At 45.6% G+C, this 15,771-nt stretch overlaps 1 protein-coding gene across 2 annotated transcripts in view; it reads left to right on the forward strand.

Annotated features, from left to right (window-relative positions):
• The window catches only part of ACSL5 (acyl-CoA synthetase long chain family member 5), a 37,957-nt gene extending 23,087 nt beyond the window's left edge, over nucleotides 1-14,870 (forward strand). For both annotated transcript variants that reach the window (XM_081158015.1, XM_081158014.1), the window contains exons 4-21: nucleotides 1,365-1,429; nucleotides 1,558-1,659; nucleotides 2,999-3,098; nucleotides 4,046-4,224; nucleotides 4,904-4,936; nucleotides 5,024-5,075; nucleotides 5,821-5,894; nucleotides 6,465-6,542; nucleotides 7,200-7,334; nucleotides 7,636-7,770; nucleotides 8,259-8,354; nucleotides 9,418-9,490; nucleotides 9,754-9,842; nucleotides 10,139-10,255; nucleotides 11,815-11,958; nucleotides 12,740-12,841; nucleotides 13,259-13,330; nucleotides 13,719-14,870. In XM_081158015.1, coding sequence (XP_081014141.1) covers nucleotides 1,365-1,429; nucleotides 1,558-1,659; nucleotides 2,999-3,098; nucleotides 4,046-4,224; nucleotides 4,904-4,936; nucleotides 5,024-5,075; nucleotides 5,821-5,894; nucleotides 6,465-6,542; nucleotides 7,200-7,334; nucleotides 7,636-7,770; nucleotides 8,259-8,354; nucleotides 9,418-9,490; nucleotides 9,754-9,842; nucleotides 10,139-10,255; nucleotides 11,815-11,958; nucleotides 12,740-12,841; nucleotides 13,259-13,330; nucleotides 13,719-13,859 — 1,787 coding nt within the window. In that variant the 3' untranslated portion in view covers nucleotides 13,860-14,870. The remainder of the gene's footprint in view (nucleotides 1-1,364; nucleotides 1,430-1,557; nucleotides 1,660-2,998; nucleotides 3,099-4,045; nucleotides 4,225-4,903; nucleotides 4,937-5,023; nucleotides 5,076-5,820; nucleotides 5,895-6,464; nucleotides 6,543-7,199; nucleotides 7,335-7,635; nucleotides 7,771-8,258; nucleotides 8,355-9,417; nucleotides 9,491-9,753; nucleotides 9,843-10,138; nucleotides 10,256-11,814; nucleotides 11,959-12,739; nucleotides 12,842-13,258; nucleotides 13,331-13,718) is intronic.
• Nucleotides 14,871-15,771: the final 901 nt, after the last annotated feature.

The following is a 15,771-nucleotide window of genomic DNA, read 5'->3' on the forward strand; positions in this document are numbered from 1 at the left end:
AGTCTCCTCCTTTATTTTTTATCTCTCTTGAATCAGAGCAGCTATCTCTTTCCTGCTTCCTTTCCGTTTTCCTCTGCCCCTTAGTCTGGAAGTTTGCATATTTACCTCTGAATTCCTAGTAGCCCTCTCTCTGAATGGTTCTTTTGTCAAGATCTGGATTTCTCTTGGCAATTTGGCTAGAGTCTCTGTGTCAAGTAAAAGGGGAGCCTTCCCCTCCCTTCTGCTTTTCTATTTATAACTTGGTCTCATTTTGGCTTTTCAGCCAGTTAGGCTTGTTCCTTAGTCTCTGCGGCTGAGCCTGGGTATTTCAGGAGACGCTCTCCTACAAGCAGGCAAAGTGCATTAACAGATGAGAGTAAGTCAAGTTCAGCAAACAAGGGAAAGGTCCCACTTTAGTAGCTGTTAAAGAAACTTAGACTAAAGTAATTTTTTAAACCTATCAAATCACAAGATACGTTAAAAAGATACTATTTCGTGTCTATGCCTTGATATGTTGCTGGTGGGAGAAAAGCAAATTGTCACCATGGGTCTTATTAAGCAATGTGGTGCCAGGTATCAACAACCTGAGCCATTCCAACCTCCCCCACCTCCCAGCTCAATTATTTCGTTTTAGGGACTCTGCTCTAAGGAAATGTTCTAAGCTTGAAATGATTAATTTGAAAATATTTACCATAGCAGTATTTAAGGTGTCAAACTTCAACACGATCTAAATATCCGCAATGAGAGACAGTAAACTACAGTAGAACCCTTCATCAGTTGGCCATAATAAGGCCACTGAAATCTCTGTAGAGAATAAATAATAACATGGGAATGTTTATATCAAACAGGAAAAGGGCAGCAAATATATATATATCATAACCCTATAGAACTATGCAAACGAACTATGAAAAGAATATTAGTGGTAATAATGGTGTTTATGTAACATTATTGACAACTCATATTTTGATTTTTTTCTATATTTTTATAAGCATACTTTTTTTTTTTTTTATCATAGGGAAACTCAGTCCAGGGTTACCCAATTCAGGTTGTGTTTACTTGTGGGCTTTTACTTGATCACATTATGTGGGCTAGTCCATGTTCATGGCTTTCTCCAAATGCCTGTTACCATGGGGGTCACATATGCCAACGCTGAGCCACCCCAGCTCTGTAGAATTTCCTCAGTGTTTCAGGTGTAGTTTGTAAGACTCCAACTGCTTTTGAGAACTGAGCACTTACTGTCTTTGAATTTCCTTGGCACATAAGAGAAGGTCACATTCTAACGAGATTTATCTTTTGTGTCTTGTCTCTTCCTAATTCCCTTTTACCTTCTCTGGTCCAACGGATTTGCAAATGGAGCTGATGTTCTTTCAATGTTATGTTTTTAGACAATGGGCCTTGCTTGGGATACAGAAAACCAAACCAGCCCTACAGATGGCTGTCCTACAAACAGGTAAGTCAGGCCCCTGTTTGGGATAGATTCTTTTGCTAATATGATATCCTGAGCTAATTTGGTCTCCTTTGGGCCTTGACTGTTGCGCCCTCCCACCACCACCAGCCTTCTTTCTCTCTCTTTTGTAGGTGTCTGATCGAGCAGAGTACCTGGGCTCCTGTCTCTTGCATAAAGGATATAAGCCATCACAAGACCAATTTGTTGGCATCTTTGCTCAGAATCGGCCCGAGGTAACCATGTTGAAGTTAACTCCAGAAAATGAATCAGGGCTAAGCCTAAAGACTTTAAGCCCACCCCCAATCCAGCACTCTGACACTCGTTGATGACTTACCAAAGCTATTTAAAGATCTCATTTTCTTTAAATATTCTTCCCCTTGAAAAAAGTACAACTCAGGGCCTCCTTAATCCCTGGCTGAATGTGTAGTGCTCTAAGCTAGTGACTGGACTTCTCTTATTTCCCAGCCCACTAAGAGCCATTTTAAGTCAGTCTGTTTGTTGCTCGAGGGAAATAGGGAAGCTGAAAGGGGCTGGCCAATAAGGGCTTGAGGGTGTTCTAGAGAGGGATAGATTCATGTCAGAATCGGAACTTGCATGTTGTACCAAGTAAACCAAGGCATCCATTGCTAGTGAGGCTGGCCATTGAAAGCATATTTTAGACATTAAGATGATTAGAATTAATTTGTTACACCCAGCCTCAATTAGGAACTAAACACCAAACCTAATGTGTTCGTCAGAGAGGCTGCCATATCAAAAGACTAGAAACTGGTGGTTTAAACAACAGAAATATATTTTCTCACAGTTCTGGAGGCTGGAAATCCAAGATCAAGGTGGCAGCCAGCTTGGTGTCTCCTGAGGCCTTTCTTTTTGGCTTGCAATCGGCTGCCTTCTCACTGTGTCCTCACATGACCTTTTCTGCCTGTCTCAGGTGCCTCTTCCTCTTCTCAGAAGGACGCTACTCATATTGGGCTGTACCCACCTAATGAACTCATTTAACCTGAATTGCCTCCTTAAAGGCCCTATCTCCAAAATGAGTGGCATTGGGGGTTAGGGCTGCAATTCAGCCCATAGCATCTAGACTCATTTCCTGTCCCTCTTCATGTTTCCTGATGTGTATACATTGATGTCATGCTATCCTACCGCGGTTCATTCCCTGAATGCCTTCGCTGCCTCCACCTTTCCAACCAAAACTTACCAGTCCTTTCAAAGTCCTGCACAATTTTCATCACTTCCCCCAAAGCAGCCCCAGAGAACCTTTACGCCACCCCTGAAAGTGACTTCTGCCTCCTTGAAGCTCCCTAATGCTTCCCAGACCTCTTATGGCTAGAACTCATCACACTCTACCTCTGTCTCCTGGTCCAGCCTTGTATTATAGTTATTTCTGAGCCTCTTATCTCCTTTATTTAACTGTATTTTGTAGCATTAGCAGCGGTAGTCCCTAGGGCCCCACAGTGATTTTTTTTTTTTTAAACACAAAGGAACCACAAAATCATGTGTTGCCTAAATGACTAAGTTAATACTTTTCCTCTTCAAAGTGTTCTCTAGTCCTTACTTGACCTTCTCTCCATGCAGTGGATCATCTCTGAGCTAGCTTGCTACACGTACTCCATGGTAGCCGTCCCCCTGTATGATACCTTGGGAGCAGAAGCCGTCATATACATTATCAACAAGGGTAAAACTTTACTATTCCATTATAACTCGATTCTTTTTAAAGCTGAGTAATTTCTCAATATCTGCTTCCCAGTCAGCAGACTGGGAAGGCTGTGACCAGAAAAATGCTCACGTCTTTCCTGTCTTGTAGTAGCTACAATGTAATTTACAGGGTAGTTACAAAAGGCCCACGAGGCACCGACAGAAGAGTCAATGAAATGCTTTAAGGTGACATAGTCTGACAGTGCAGTTTAGAGGACCAGGCTACTTACTTTGGCCGCACTGGAGAAAAGGCCAGAGTGGGTGACTCATCACTGTGAAACTGCCCAAGTTCCTACTCTTGTAAATGGAAGTCAGTACAGTTAACTGGCATGAACCAATGTTTATGGTGAGTGTTCAGAAGAAGCTACCATTCTCAAGCAAGTGCAAGTTCAAAGGGCAAATAACAGCCCTTCCACATACCCAAGATGTTATTTCTGTTGCAAATAGTAGATCAAGTAAGAAGACCCACGAACTATAGGCGCAATCAGGTGTTTTCTATTTGCGTAAGCCAGCATCAAAGCAAAAGCTAACATTTAGAATCACAAAATGCCTGTCTGCTAGAATCCCACCTGCCCCCTCCTTTCTCTTCCCCCCTTCCCCTCCCAAGTAAAACACTTCGGCAGGACCACACCTAAGCCATTCAGCCTGAAGTCGACTATGTTCTTAAGCAGGAGGAGTTTGTGGCTTCTCTAGAGACTAAACTGTGTTGGCAGCACACACAGGAACTGTTTCTGCTTCAGTTAAGCTCCTTTATTATCAGTGGACTGTTTCAGGTTTTATGCATTACAAAGCCGATTTGCAGACATGATGAATATCCTTTGGGGGACCCACTAGCTTTGAAATTTCCAAAAATCCCTTCCTCCTTACAAGGCAGCCAGGTGCACAGCAGAACAGGGAGATGACCTCTGGCTGTATTTCTGCTTTCAGCTGATATTGCCATGGTGATCTGTGATACACCCAAAAAGGCATCGGTCCTGCTAGAAAATGTGGAGAAGGGCCTCACTCCAGGCCTGAGACTGATCATCCTCATGGACCCCTTTGAGGATGACCTGAGGCAAAGAGGGGAACAGAAAGGAGTTGAGATCTTATCCTTCTATGATGCTGAGGTAATGGGTGGCTCTGAGGCTGGTCTCACGCCATGGGCATCGGGGCTCATCTACTTGGCCGGACATCTCCACAAGAGCTCAGGCTGCTGTTCTCCAGGGTGGCAGGACAGGAGCAAGTTAGACTCATGCTGCGAAGCGTCAAGAATAATTTCCCCAAGACAACCCAGAAACCATGCCCTGGGAGGAGACAATCTGTGGCCAGCATGCACAGACTTCCAAGTAGAGGTAGCTGAGGATATGGTCCTGGAGAGAGGCACTATTAGTTAGGGGGCCTTGGACAAGTTACTCCATATCTCCCTTTCCCCTTCCGTAAAATGAAGATAAACAGTCCCTACCTCACAGAGGAGTTAGAGTTAACTATAACTCAGGACAGTGACTGGTATGTACTAAGCCTTGAAATGTCAACTATATATATTATTCAAAAAGATTTAGCAATGGTCCTAGATGACTGAACCTAAGAGTATGGTGGGAAGTTTGGACATTGGGAATCCGCCCTCTTAAGATTTACAATCTAGATGAACCTTATGCTTTTCCATGGTTTCTGGGCCTGATCCAGTTGAAATTTTGGTTATATTCCCGCAGATGTGCTCTCATGACAAAGGGAGGGGGCTGGATTTGTCACAAGTCTCTCCATCTCAACTAATGTCTTTCTTTCTTTCTTGGTTTTCTGCTCATTTAGAATATAGGCAAAGAGAATTTCAAAAAACCTGTGGTAAGTTTTCTCCTGCCCGAATTTGAATCTTGTGCACTGGACTCCCAGAGCTTCCTGTAGACTAAGCCCTTGTGCTTCCCCCTCCAGCCTCCTGAACCGGAAGACCTGGGTATCATCTGCTTCACCAGTGGGACCACAGGTCAGTGCCCATGAAGCTGTCCCAGAGGCCTCGGGTTAGCCGAAAACATGGCTTGAGTCACTGACCACTGGTAGGCTGGTCAGTAAACCCTACAATGAACCATAATCCTTAGAGCTTACCACCTAAGGCTTTTGAGTATGAATACCCAGATAGAAAACTGTAAGCATAGCAGATAGAGTTCGTTGAACATACTGGGAGGCATCTACATGCTCTGGATTTCAGATGGGTTATTCTTTCGGTCAACCTTTTCCCCCAACCCACTGCTCTTTCCATTTGACACCACTAGAATGGTCATTCAATCAAGATAACCCAGCGATAGTTGTACCCAGATCACTGTGCACCCTACCCCCACCTGGCAGCTAGCTATTAGAACCCTAATAGCTTTTAATGTGGCCCGTGATGCATTCTGCCCAGTTGGTAAGGTGATAACTCGATAATATTGTTAGATCTAAAGTCTTCAACATAAAAACAGCCCGGGGTGGGGAAGAGTAACTTGGATTTTCCTTTCCTACTGTGTTGCTATCTGAGCTATGGCTGAGCCCTGTGTGGAGGTAGAGGGCTGTCAACAGTAGAGCCTCTGGGGGCATTAATCATTCATAAACAGTGTCATGTACCATTCATACAAGGACAGTGGCAGGAGAAGCTCCTGGCTCTCTGGAACAGAACTCATTGAAGGTCGCTTTGTATTTTAAAGCCAAAGGTTGCCTATTAGCTAAAGGATCTTCCCACCTCCTGTTTCCTACAGGTGACCCCAAAGGAGCCATGATAACCCATCAAAATGTGGTTTCAAACGCTGCAGCTTTTCTCAAATGCATGGAGGTCAGTGGTCCATAGAGAAAGAGGTCGTCATTAGAATGTGAATCTGTCATGAGATTTTAATCTTGAAGCTAGAGGAGGCAGAGAGAGATAAAAAGCCAGGTCGAGGGCCTGAGTGTGGACAACCATTTGTGCATCTTTGAGTGTGGGACTGTGCATTTTCCATCAAGCCTTGGTCTTTGAGGATCCCTGCAGACCTCTACACCCACACAGTCAGGGGCACCGCCCATGGTTCTGCACCCCCCACTCCCCTGCATGACTGCACAGGGCACTCCTGGAAGGAAGCAGTTTTTAAAAAATATATATTTTTAATTTTAAATGAGATACCTTTGACACCTAGCATTATAATAGTTTCAGATGTACAACATAATGATTCAGTATTTGTATGTATTGCAAAACGATCCTGACATCCATCGCCACACATAGTTACTTTTTTCTTGTGACAAGAACTTCTAAGATCGACTCTCAAGTATGCAGCAGAAGATTATTAACTATAGTTAATAGGGGTAGTTCTTTAATCTCTTTGGGAGGGGCTGGCATTACTCCAATTTGTCTCCTCTTCCTGGTCTGCAGGACACCTTTGCGCCCACCCCTGAGGATGTGAGCATATCCTACCTCCCCCTGGCTCATATGTTTGAGAGGATTGTACAGGTGAGTGCCCGGTGGGCCTGGCAGGGATGTGGAAAGGGAGTCCTCACTTGCTAGTCCCACGTCTGTTCCAAAGGCAGCTGTCCAACGTCTACAGTCCCTTCTTTAAGGGGAAGGGCCCAGGCAAGGAGAAGGCACAGCGGAGTCCGAGTGCCCGCCTGCCCCTGCCCCTGGCCCGCGTGGCACCTTCCTCTGCTAAGCCTGCGTGTCCGGTGGGGCTCAGCTTGCTCCCGCCTTCACACAGGTGCCTGCGAGTGGAGCGAGGTCAGAGCCAGGAGCTGACCTCTGACCCTTCATTCTGACCTGCCAGAGGAGATGTTTGTCTTCTTTTTAATTTTACTTGGGCTAGAGTTTTCGAAAAGATCTAGGAGTTAGAGAAAAGGCAGCTCCCCACAGAGGGGCAGAGAAGCAGCATTTGGTCCAGGTGAGGTGTCCAGAGTGTCTAAGGGGAGGCTGTTCAGCATCGTGTGCCCGGGAGGAGAGCTGCCCGCCTGGGAGTGGACTCCAGGCTTTTCGGGCTGTGCTGAGGCCGATTTGAGGGCTGAAAGCAATGCTGGCCTTTCAAAGACACAGGCGGTGGCGGGAGTGGAAAATCCTCTCTCTGCTGCCCCCTGAAGTGGTCCTTTGGCTCTCAGCCCTTTTCTTCCGTTTTGTGTTTAGGTTGTCGTGTACTCTTGTGGAGCCAGAGTCGGGTTCTTCCAGGGAGATATTCGGCTGCTGCCCGATGACATGAAGACCCTGCAGCCCACAATGTTCCCCGTGGTGCCTCGGCTCCTCAACAGGATCTACGATAAGGTACTGAGCTTGCTTCTGCTGGGCTGACCATGGGATGAAGGGACTGTCTGTGGCTCAGGCCTGACAAGGCTCTTAAGGACTCTATACTGTTAAACTGGAGCTCTGAATGTATGTACTAAGTTTTCTTTTTTTTTTTTTTTAGTATGGACATAATTCTCTGGGCTCTTTATTACTCAGCAAACCAGCTCATGATTGAGAGCTGCTTCCTTATGAAGCTAGACGGCAGCATCTCTTGTTCCCAGATGAGCCTTGGTGAGTGTCTCTAATAGGTTTCCAACTAAATGGAGTTATTGCCCTGCAGGTTCAAAATGAAGCCAAAACACCCTTGAAGAAGTTCTTGTTGAACTTGGCTATTTCCAGTAAATTCGGTGAAGTGAAAAGGGGTATCATCAGACGCAACAGTCTGTGGGACAAGCTCATCTTTGCAAAGATCCAGGTAGGTTGGGTGGGTCCTGGACAGAGCCGGGCAAGCATCTAGGCTGCCCACTGACTCCGCAGATATTGCTTTCCCCCTGATGGCCAAGCATCTCTTTAACTGGAGATCCCTTCATACTCCCTGTGCTCACTCACCGTTTGAGATCCCTCCCGGACAATTATGTCACTAAAGGGAATTGTTCAAAACAGATTTTACTTACGTTCTAGCAATTTCTCATATTTTTTAAGGGTGGTCTGTTGAGATTATAAGTAATTCAAAGGGACCAAAAATACAAATTATATGAGGAAATTTTAAATAGTAGACAGCGGTGACAATAATAGCTAAAATTTTAAATGTGTTCCCACAATGCCAGGTCCATTTCTAAGTGCTTTGTAAATTACCAAGTTTAATTCTCAAAACAGTGGGTAGGTGGTTCAACCCACTTTGCAATGGAGGAAAATGAAGCCAAGGGGAGAGGCTTCAGCAGGTTTTTTATTTCCACTGAACAGAACAACCTGGGTGGAAAGGTTCGCATTATGGTCACTGGAGCTGCCCCCATCTCCTCTCCAGTCTTGGAGTTCCTCCGGGCGGCAATGGGATGTCTGGTAAGACACGCACCTTTAAAGATAGCTTATTTCACTTTTGCAACAACTAAGGCTCACTGTTTAAATAAAATTGAAAACACAACTGAAGATTACCCAAGAGAGAGTCACCCAAAAATCTCAGTATCAGGAGAAAATATCCTTCTGGTCACCTCTTATGCATCTGTGCATGGAAACCTTTACATAAAAGGCATCAGGGCTCTAAAATACTTGTCAAATAGTGCCTGTCAACACTGTTCCTTGTCAAATAAAAATCTAAACTAGTCTGCTATTGATGGACATGAGTTGTTTACCTTTTTTTTTTTTGCTGCTGTTATAATCAATGAAGTGATTAGGATACCTGTATATCCTTTAGTATTTAATGCAATTATCAATTTGGGATTCATCCAAGGAGAGTTACTGGCTCAAAGTATACATTTTGGGTTTGTTGAACACGTTAATGTAGATTATCAAATTTCCCATCAGTATGATCTTGTCTTTTTTATTTGTTTTTTGCAAATAATTCATGAGGTCTTATTTTCCCACATCCTAAGTCTTTCTCAGTCATTTAACTCTTAGCCCATCAAATACATGAACAACCTTATTGGGGTCTTGTTTCTTTTATTAACACTCAACATCTTTTCTATCGCTTATTGGCCCTTGCATTTCTTCCACAAATCACTCTATTACTTCCTTTCAGAAAACTAAGCAAAGGGGAACTTGGTTCTCTCTCACATCACCTCCTAAGAGTTCTTCATGTAGTAATAATACTCATTTTCGTTGTGTTAGAAATATTTTTCCTAGTCTCAACTTTTATTGAAAAGCTCTCATTTCCCCCTCAACTTGAAAAGTCACATTTCCCAAAGTACAATGTAAGTTTCCATACTTCGGTCTATTTCTGGACCCTTTTGTTTTTTGAGTGAACCCCCAGCTGTAAAGACTTAGCAGCTCAGGCATGAGCTGAAGGTATTATGACACTAAGTGTCCTCCAACCCTCAGAAACCTTGCTCTCCTCTTCTGCCACAGGGCATCACCTGCTCCTGCTTTATCTTGAGTCAGTCTCAAAGCCCTTCTTTGGTTTTCCCAGGTGTTTGAAGCTTATGGTCAAACAGAATGCACTGCTGGCTGCACATTTACATCCCCTGGGGACTGGAGACCAGGTAGGTTCTCCGCCTGCTGGGCAGGAGGTGCAGTGGCTGGGAGAAGGGTTCTAACTGAACTTGGACTCATGAGTTTAGAAAACCTTCGTGCTCCAGGTGAATGCGGCCAAAGCCAACTCAGGTTTTGGTCCAGGCCTTTCTATCTTGGCCGGTGATTTTTCAGTCTTTTTACTTTTAGAGTCAATCTATACATATCTCTGAAATATGCCTGGAATTATCACCATTTCATGGTTTCCCAGCTGACTCAGTGTGGTGTGTTCTAGGCCATGTTGGAGTCCCCCTGGCTTGCAATCATGTGAAGCTGGAAGATGTACCAGACATGAACTACTTCTCAGTGAATGGTGAAGGAGAGGTGAGTAGGTTGCACTCAGTAGCCGTGGCAAGGCAGTCATGGTGGGGATATTTATATCAAGAAGAACACAATTGTGAGCGGGCTTGTGTTTGACTCTTTTGAGATCTTGAGCTAGGGACTGAATTTCTGAACCTTGCTTTCCTATCCCCCCACAATAGGGATTACAGTTGGGTGCTCTTCAAACTGTAGTTGAAACCATCAAATGATCTAAGGGCGGGAGCAGGTGTTTTGTAAAGTACCCATGCCGGGAGTGGTAACCTTTGCTTTGTCATCACTTTGTACCATCTTATGTGCAGATCTGCATCAAGGGTGTCAACGTGTTCAAAGGATACTTGAAGGACCCCGAGAAGACAGCTGAAGCCCTGGACAAAGATGGCTGGCTTCACACGGGAGACATTGGTCGCTGGCTCCCGGTGGGTGTTTCTTTCAAACCTCTGGGAGTCTATGCTGCTGGACTGGGGAAAACCATGTGCTTATCAACAAACTGGGCAGAGATGTGAGTGGGATGATCAGCTGACTTGGCATGACTCCCGTGACAATGGAATGGATTTGCTTACAGCCGAAGGAAAATTAGGTGACTTTTCCAGGAACGGAGTGTAGTAGTCTGGGTTATTTTTGTTCGTTTACTTTTCTTGAGGAGGAAGTTGTGATTTGATAACTCCATGGGCTTATAACATTTGCCTTTTATAAGTTTCAAAGGGATGTGTTTCTTTCCACGTAATATGTAGAGACATATCAAAAGAAGGAAGCAAGATTTCTTAACTAGGCATATGCAGAGGCTCGGTTTTTCCTCTCAGTGGCCTTTGCTGCCCTCTCTCTGTGGAATATACAGGAACATTTTTTTAAGCATAGCTTGCTAACAAACAATGACCAGTAGTCTCTGTCAACCCTATCTAAGAGAGGAAACGATTACATAATTGTGATGAATACTTAGAAGCCCTGCAGGGGATTTTCCAAGGTCTCCTCCCTGAAAAATTGTCTACTGTGTGCTGGGAGAGTGGGGAATGTAGCCAAATCTGAAACTCCTTTCTGACTCCATAGTCTCAAGATTTAAGTGACGTTCACAAAACGTTTGGTGAGAACTTCGAGAACACTGGTCCTGATGGTGCATTTCATAGACTTGGGTCTAGTAGTATGGTGCTAACTTATCTGTTTCTGTATAAGAGTTCTCAGCTCTAATGAGCATAGGATGAAGGCAATAGATGTATCCCCACCCTAGAGTTATAAAGGGCTGAGCCTTATTAATCACTTTCAGGTAATGCCTGTTAGGCTGAACTGATGGCTGATTTCTTGAGTCAGCCTTGTTGATGGTTCAAGGGTTGGTTCAGTCCGCTGCCCTACTTAGGGGGTGATCATGTGGATTGTATTTGACTGTCGTCCGAATTCAAATCCCTAAGAACCTAAGCTCCTCAGACCAATTAGCTCAGAGACATCAAATGACCTCTGGTGGCTGGTCAGAGTCCTCCCCGGCCCTGCTTCTGCCCTAACAAGCACAATTATTGACTTGCTTGATTAGCCTTAGCACAGTGGAGCTCTTCAGCCTGCTCCCAAATCTAACAGAAGGCATACATAGAACAGAGTCAAGGAGAGGGAAGATCTAACTTATTCAAAAATCTTAATATAAGATCATTCCTTCCCTATTTCCGGGAGTGCTGGAAATGGAGTAACTGGAAATTAAGTGATTAGAAAGTTACAGCTGCAAAATTTCTTCAGTAGCTGGGGCAACAGTTTACATAACCCCAGCAGTCCTGGGGACCTCTTCTTAGGCTGCACATTGACTCTCCAATAGCCCAGGCTCTTGCTGGAAGCTGCTTCCCTCCCCTTTCCTCAAAGCCAAGAATGGGAAGTGGAAGACAGCTCGAAAGTCAATTATAAAGGAAGGAAGAGACCTGTGACTTCACTACTTTCTCCACTGACACCACCCACAGAGGGCTCAAAATCACTGACGCTGTCTCCTGTCTGTCTCATATAGAACGGAACTCTGAAGATCACTGACCGTAAAAAGAACATTTTCAAGCTGGCCCAAGGAGAATACATCGCTCCAGAGAAGATAGAAAACGTCTACCACAGAAGTAGACCGGTGCTGCAAATTTTTGTGCATGGGGAAAGCTTACGGGTAATATGTTTGTTTTAATGACAGCCCATTTCTAGGTACAGACCATGCAGCTTCTAGTGGCTTCAGGAAATCTGCTCAGGATGAGAAGGTATCAGCTTATGGAACTAAAGACACAAAGCCACGTTCCAAACCTCAAATAAGGCAATATAAACGAAAATAATTTGTTTGAAACTAGCATGGACTCCATAAACAAGTCAGTAGAATTGTCCAACAGTCATACTAAAGGGTAGCCATGCAGTAAAAAGAGATGTACGTTGAATTTAGTTCCCACTGCAATAGAAGTCCTTTGGCACAAACCCTTTTTTATATACACTGCGCTTAGACTTAGCTTTTGGAGACTGGGGAGGGTTGATAGGGACAGGTCAGGGATACTTTATTTATTTTTAAAATATATCTTTATTGATTTCAGAGAGAGAGGAAGGGAGAGGGAGTGAGAACTAGAAACATCAATGATGAGAGTCATTGACTGGCTGCCTCCTGCATGCCCTCTGCTAGGGATCGAGCCCGCAACCTGGGCATCTGGGCATGTGCCCTGACTGGGAATCAAACCTTGATCTCCTCGGTCCTAGGTTGATGCTCAACCGCTGAGCCATGCTGGGCGGCAGGCCAGGGGAAATGGGATTAGAGTTCCATGAGTTGGAAATACTCTGGCGAGAAAAGAGACCAGTGGCACTGCATCTGAGTCTCGGGAAATGCCTATTTCCGAGCTGCGATCCTGCCTCTCTACCCACCGGGAGGCGCCCTCGCAGTAGTTCTCACAGGCCTTCTTTCCTTTCCACAGTCATCCTTGGTAGCCGTGGTGGTTCCTGACGCAGAAGTGCTTTCCTCATTCGCAGCCAAACTTGGGGTTAAGGGCTCCTTTGAAGAGCTGTGCCAAAACCAAGTAAGTGTCACTTAGCAAAGCTTTGTACATGCCCCTGGGGCCCATCATGGGCGAGGGGAGGCCCCAGCAGTCTGGGCGCCCCGAGTTCCTTCTGTCTGGAAGCACAGGCTCTTCCCAAGCCCGTGGCAGGTGGCTGGACCCTAAGTAGACTGACTGGTTTCATTAGATAGGCGGACAGGACCAGGAGTTTAAAAATAACAACAACAACAACAACAAACCCCTATTTTTTTTTTATAGTAATAGGTTCTTTGTCGGGGGGAAATTTGGAAAATAGAAAGTTTTTGTAGGAATTTTGTGTGTGGGGGGGAATTTGGAAAACAGAAAAGTTTTGTAGGCATTTTGGGTTGGTTCGTGTTCAGCCTTTCATTTAGGCTCTCTTCTAAATGGCCATGCTTTAGCCCTGTTTTTTCTTCTTAGACTGTGAAGGAAGCCATTTTAGAAGACTTGCAGAAAATTGGGAAAGAAGGCGGCCTTAAATCCTTCGAACAGGTGTGTACCGCGGATGCTGTCCTGGTCCCTCAGGTCATACTAGGAAGTTTGAGAGTGGCACTGATAATGGGCTTAAATGAACAGTTTCCAAGGAATTGGCTTTGGAGTTTGCACCATGAACCCATTAACGGTCACGGCAGCGACCGTCCGTGATTATTTGTACAGCCCCTTTTTGCTGTTCAGCACTCACTCCCCCTCTCCCTACTCATTTCTTTCCCAAACTGGAAGTGCGTGAGGATGGGCGTGCATTACTGTCCTTTCTACCGCTTCCCCAGCCGTGGTTTATAAGGGGATGTTCCTTAAGGTTCTTCACATAGCGCTTAGAGGCCCTGCTGAGAAGTCCAGGTCACTAACAAGCGCGCGTGTACGTGTTCACCTTCTCTTCCAGGTCAAAAGCATCTACATCCATCCAGAGCCGTTTTCCATTGAAAATGGGCTCCTGACGCCGACATTGAAAGCAAAGCGGGGCGAGCTTTCCAAGTACTTTCAGGCCCAAATCAACAGCCTGTATGAGAACATCCAGGAGTAGGGTCAGGTACTGGCGGCTACACAGGCCTCGGAGTAGCCCGCCTTGTGGGAATATGAATTAAAAGCTAACCTTATGTTCTTTCTTTTTGTCTTTTCTCCTGCCTGTTGTTCTACCTACTAAATTATAACTATAGTTTGGGGACTTAAAAAAAAATACCGAGAGACGTGTAACACGGAAGCTTAGCTCTGGACTAAATAAACCTCCTTCCCATCATAAATGTTGCTGACATTTAGGTTTTTGGGCTGCTTTTACCAACATACCTCTCTTCAAGGTCCGCTCGTATTTTGTCTCTTCCTCATGATCTCCAACCTGTGTAAGTGACCACTAGCTCAAGAGCCAAAGCGGCCCTTTGTGACTTCTTTCTTGTTGTTTTCCAGTAAAACTGACCTTGTCAAAGGTCCCAACTCTTAGGCTTCCCGTGTTCAAGTTAAGAGCCGTTTAAGTCCTGAAAAGCTGTTTCTGATTCCTGTTTTCTAACTACTCCACAAAATCTTCGCAACCTTGGGCCAGGCCTTAACCTATCACTGCTCTTAATCACACCTGAGAGACAGATTCCTTCCATGTACTTACGTGTACGCTGACGTCTGTGTGCACAATCCTGAAGATTCCCTAGCCTCTCTAGTCTGTCTTACTCAGGAGAATGAAAAATTGGGCCTGTGACATGTTGTCCGGAAAGAATGTTCAAGTGTTATCTGCAGGGACACTGCTGCTGAGGACATCTGTCCCCCACAGTTTGCTGCTAAGCTGGAAGCTGTGGGGGAAGGAGCTGAAACAATGTCAAGTGCACTTTCCAGTAAACAAAGCAAAGCATTGAGGGAAAACCTCGTGAACTGAGAACAAAGACCTATGGGGCAGCCCGACCCTGCCCAACATGCTTATCTTCTGGGAAGAAGCCGACTGACCTTTTCTCCTGTGACCTCCACTTCCCACTATGGTCCCCCCCCCTCCGGCAATGCGTGTCGCTTCGGCTTGTAAATGTAAAGCTTTTAAAATAATAAAGTATTGCGGATACTTACCTTGTGGCATGTCCTTCCTCACTAACGGCGATGAGAACCGGCCTTAGATGGGGGCCACGTAAGCAGGGGAGGCAGTGGCTCTAACGGGGCGCACGCTCTTACTATTACCCGGGAGTTTAGCGACGCGAACACCTGGTGCTGCCCCAGGGGTTTGATGGACGCGCCCTGGGGTGCAGCCGAGGCACTGGGTTTTTAAAGGTGCCCAGGTGATTCTAGCACACAGCCAAGCTCGATAACTACCTCGGGAAACTTCTACACGGAGAGGGCCAGGCCTTCTTACCCCACAGCTGTGAACAAAACAAGGACCAGCTGAGCCCAGACGCCAGTGGAGCCCGATTTGTTCTCTCCTTTACCGTCTGTCGTACTGATCTTGACCGGTGTCCTTTCTGGCCTCTCACTGGAGTTAAGAACGTTCCTGGTTTTTTACACTCCCAGCCTGGAAAGTTGAAGAAATGTCTATTCAGTCGCTGAAACAAGGGGAAGACGGAGTTGTCCTACAGGCCCTCCCTCCGTGGTCTAGCCCGACCGCCTCCTCAAGCTCCTCTCCCACGGCCCTGGCTCTTTCCAGCTCGCCTGCACGGGCTGTGCCAGCTCCTGAAACATCGGGCGCACTCCAGCCTGCAGTGCTTGTCGTCTCTGCCTAACATGCAGGAACTCCCAGAGGCATGTAATTTGTCCGCATGTGTTTCAAACATCACCTCCATCGGACCCTCCCACCTGCCGCCTTCACAGTCCTGACTCCAGCTGACATGTATGTCACTTGTCTATCTCCACACCCCTCCCTGGAATGGGGCAGAGTTTTGTTTCATTAACTGCTGAATTCCCAAGTGCTCTTCCTTTATTAACTGTTACAAGGCCGACCCACAAAGCTCAGGTTCCTGCCTTGGGAAGGATTT

Source organism: Miniopterus schreibersii (assembly GCF_964146895.1).
Source record: "Miniopterus schreibersii genome assembly, chromosome: 14".
Taxonomy (NCBI): Eukaryota; Metazoa; Chordata; class Mammalia; order Chiroptera; family Miniopteridae; genus Miniopterus; species Miniopterus schreibersii.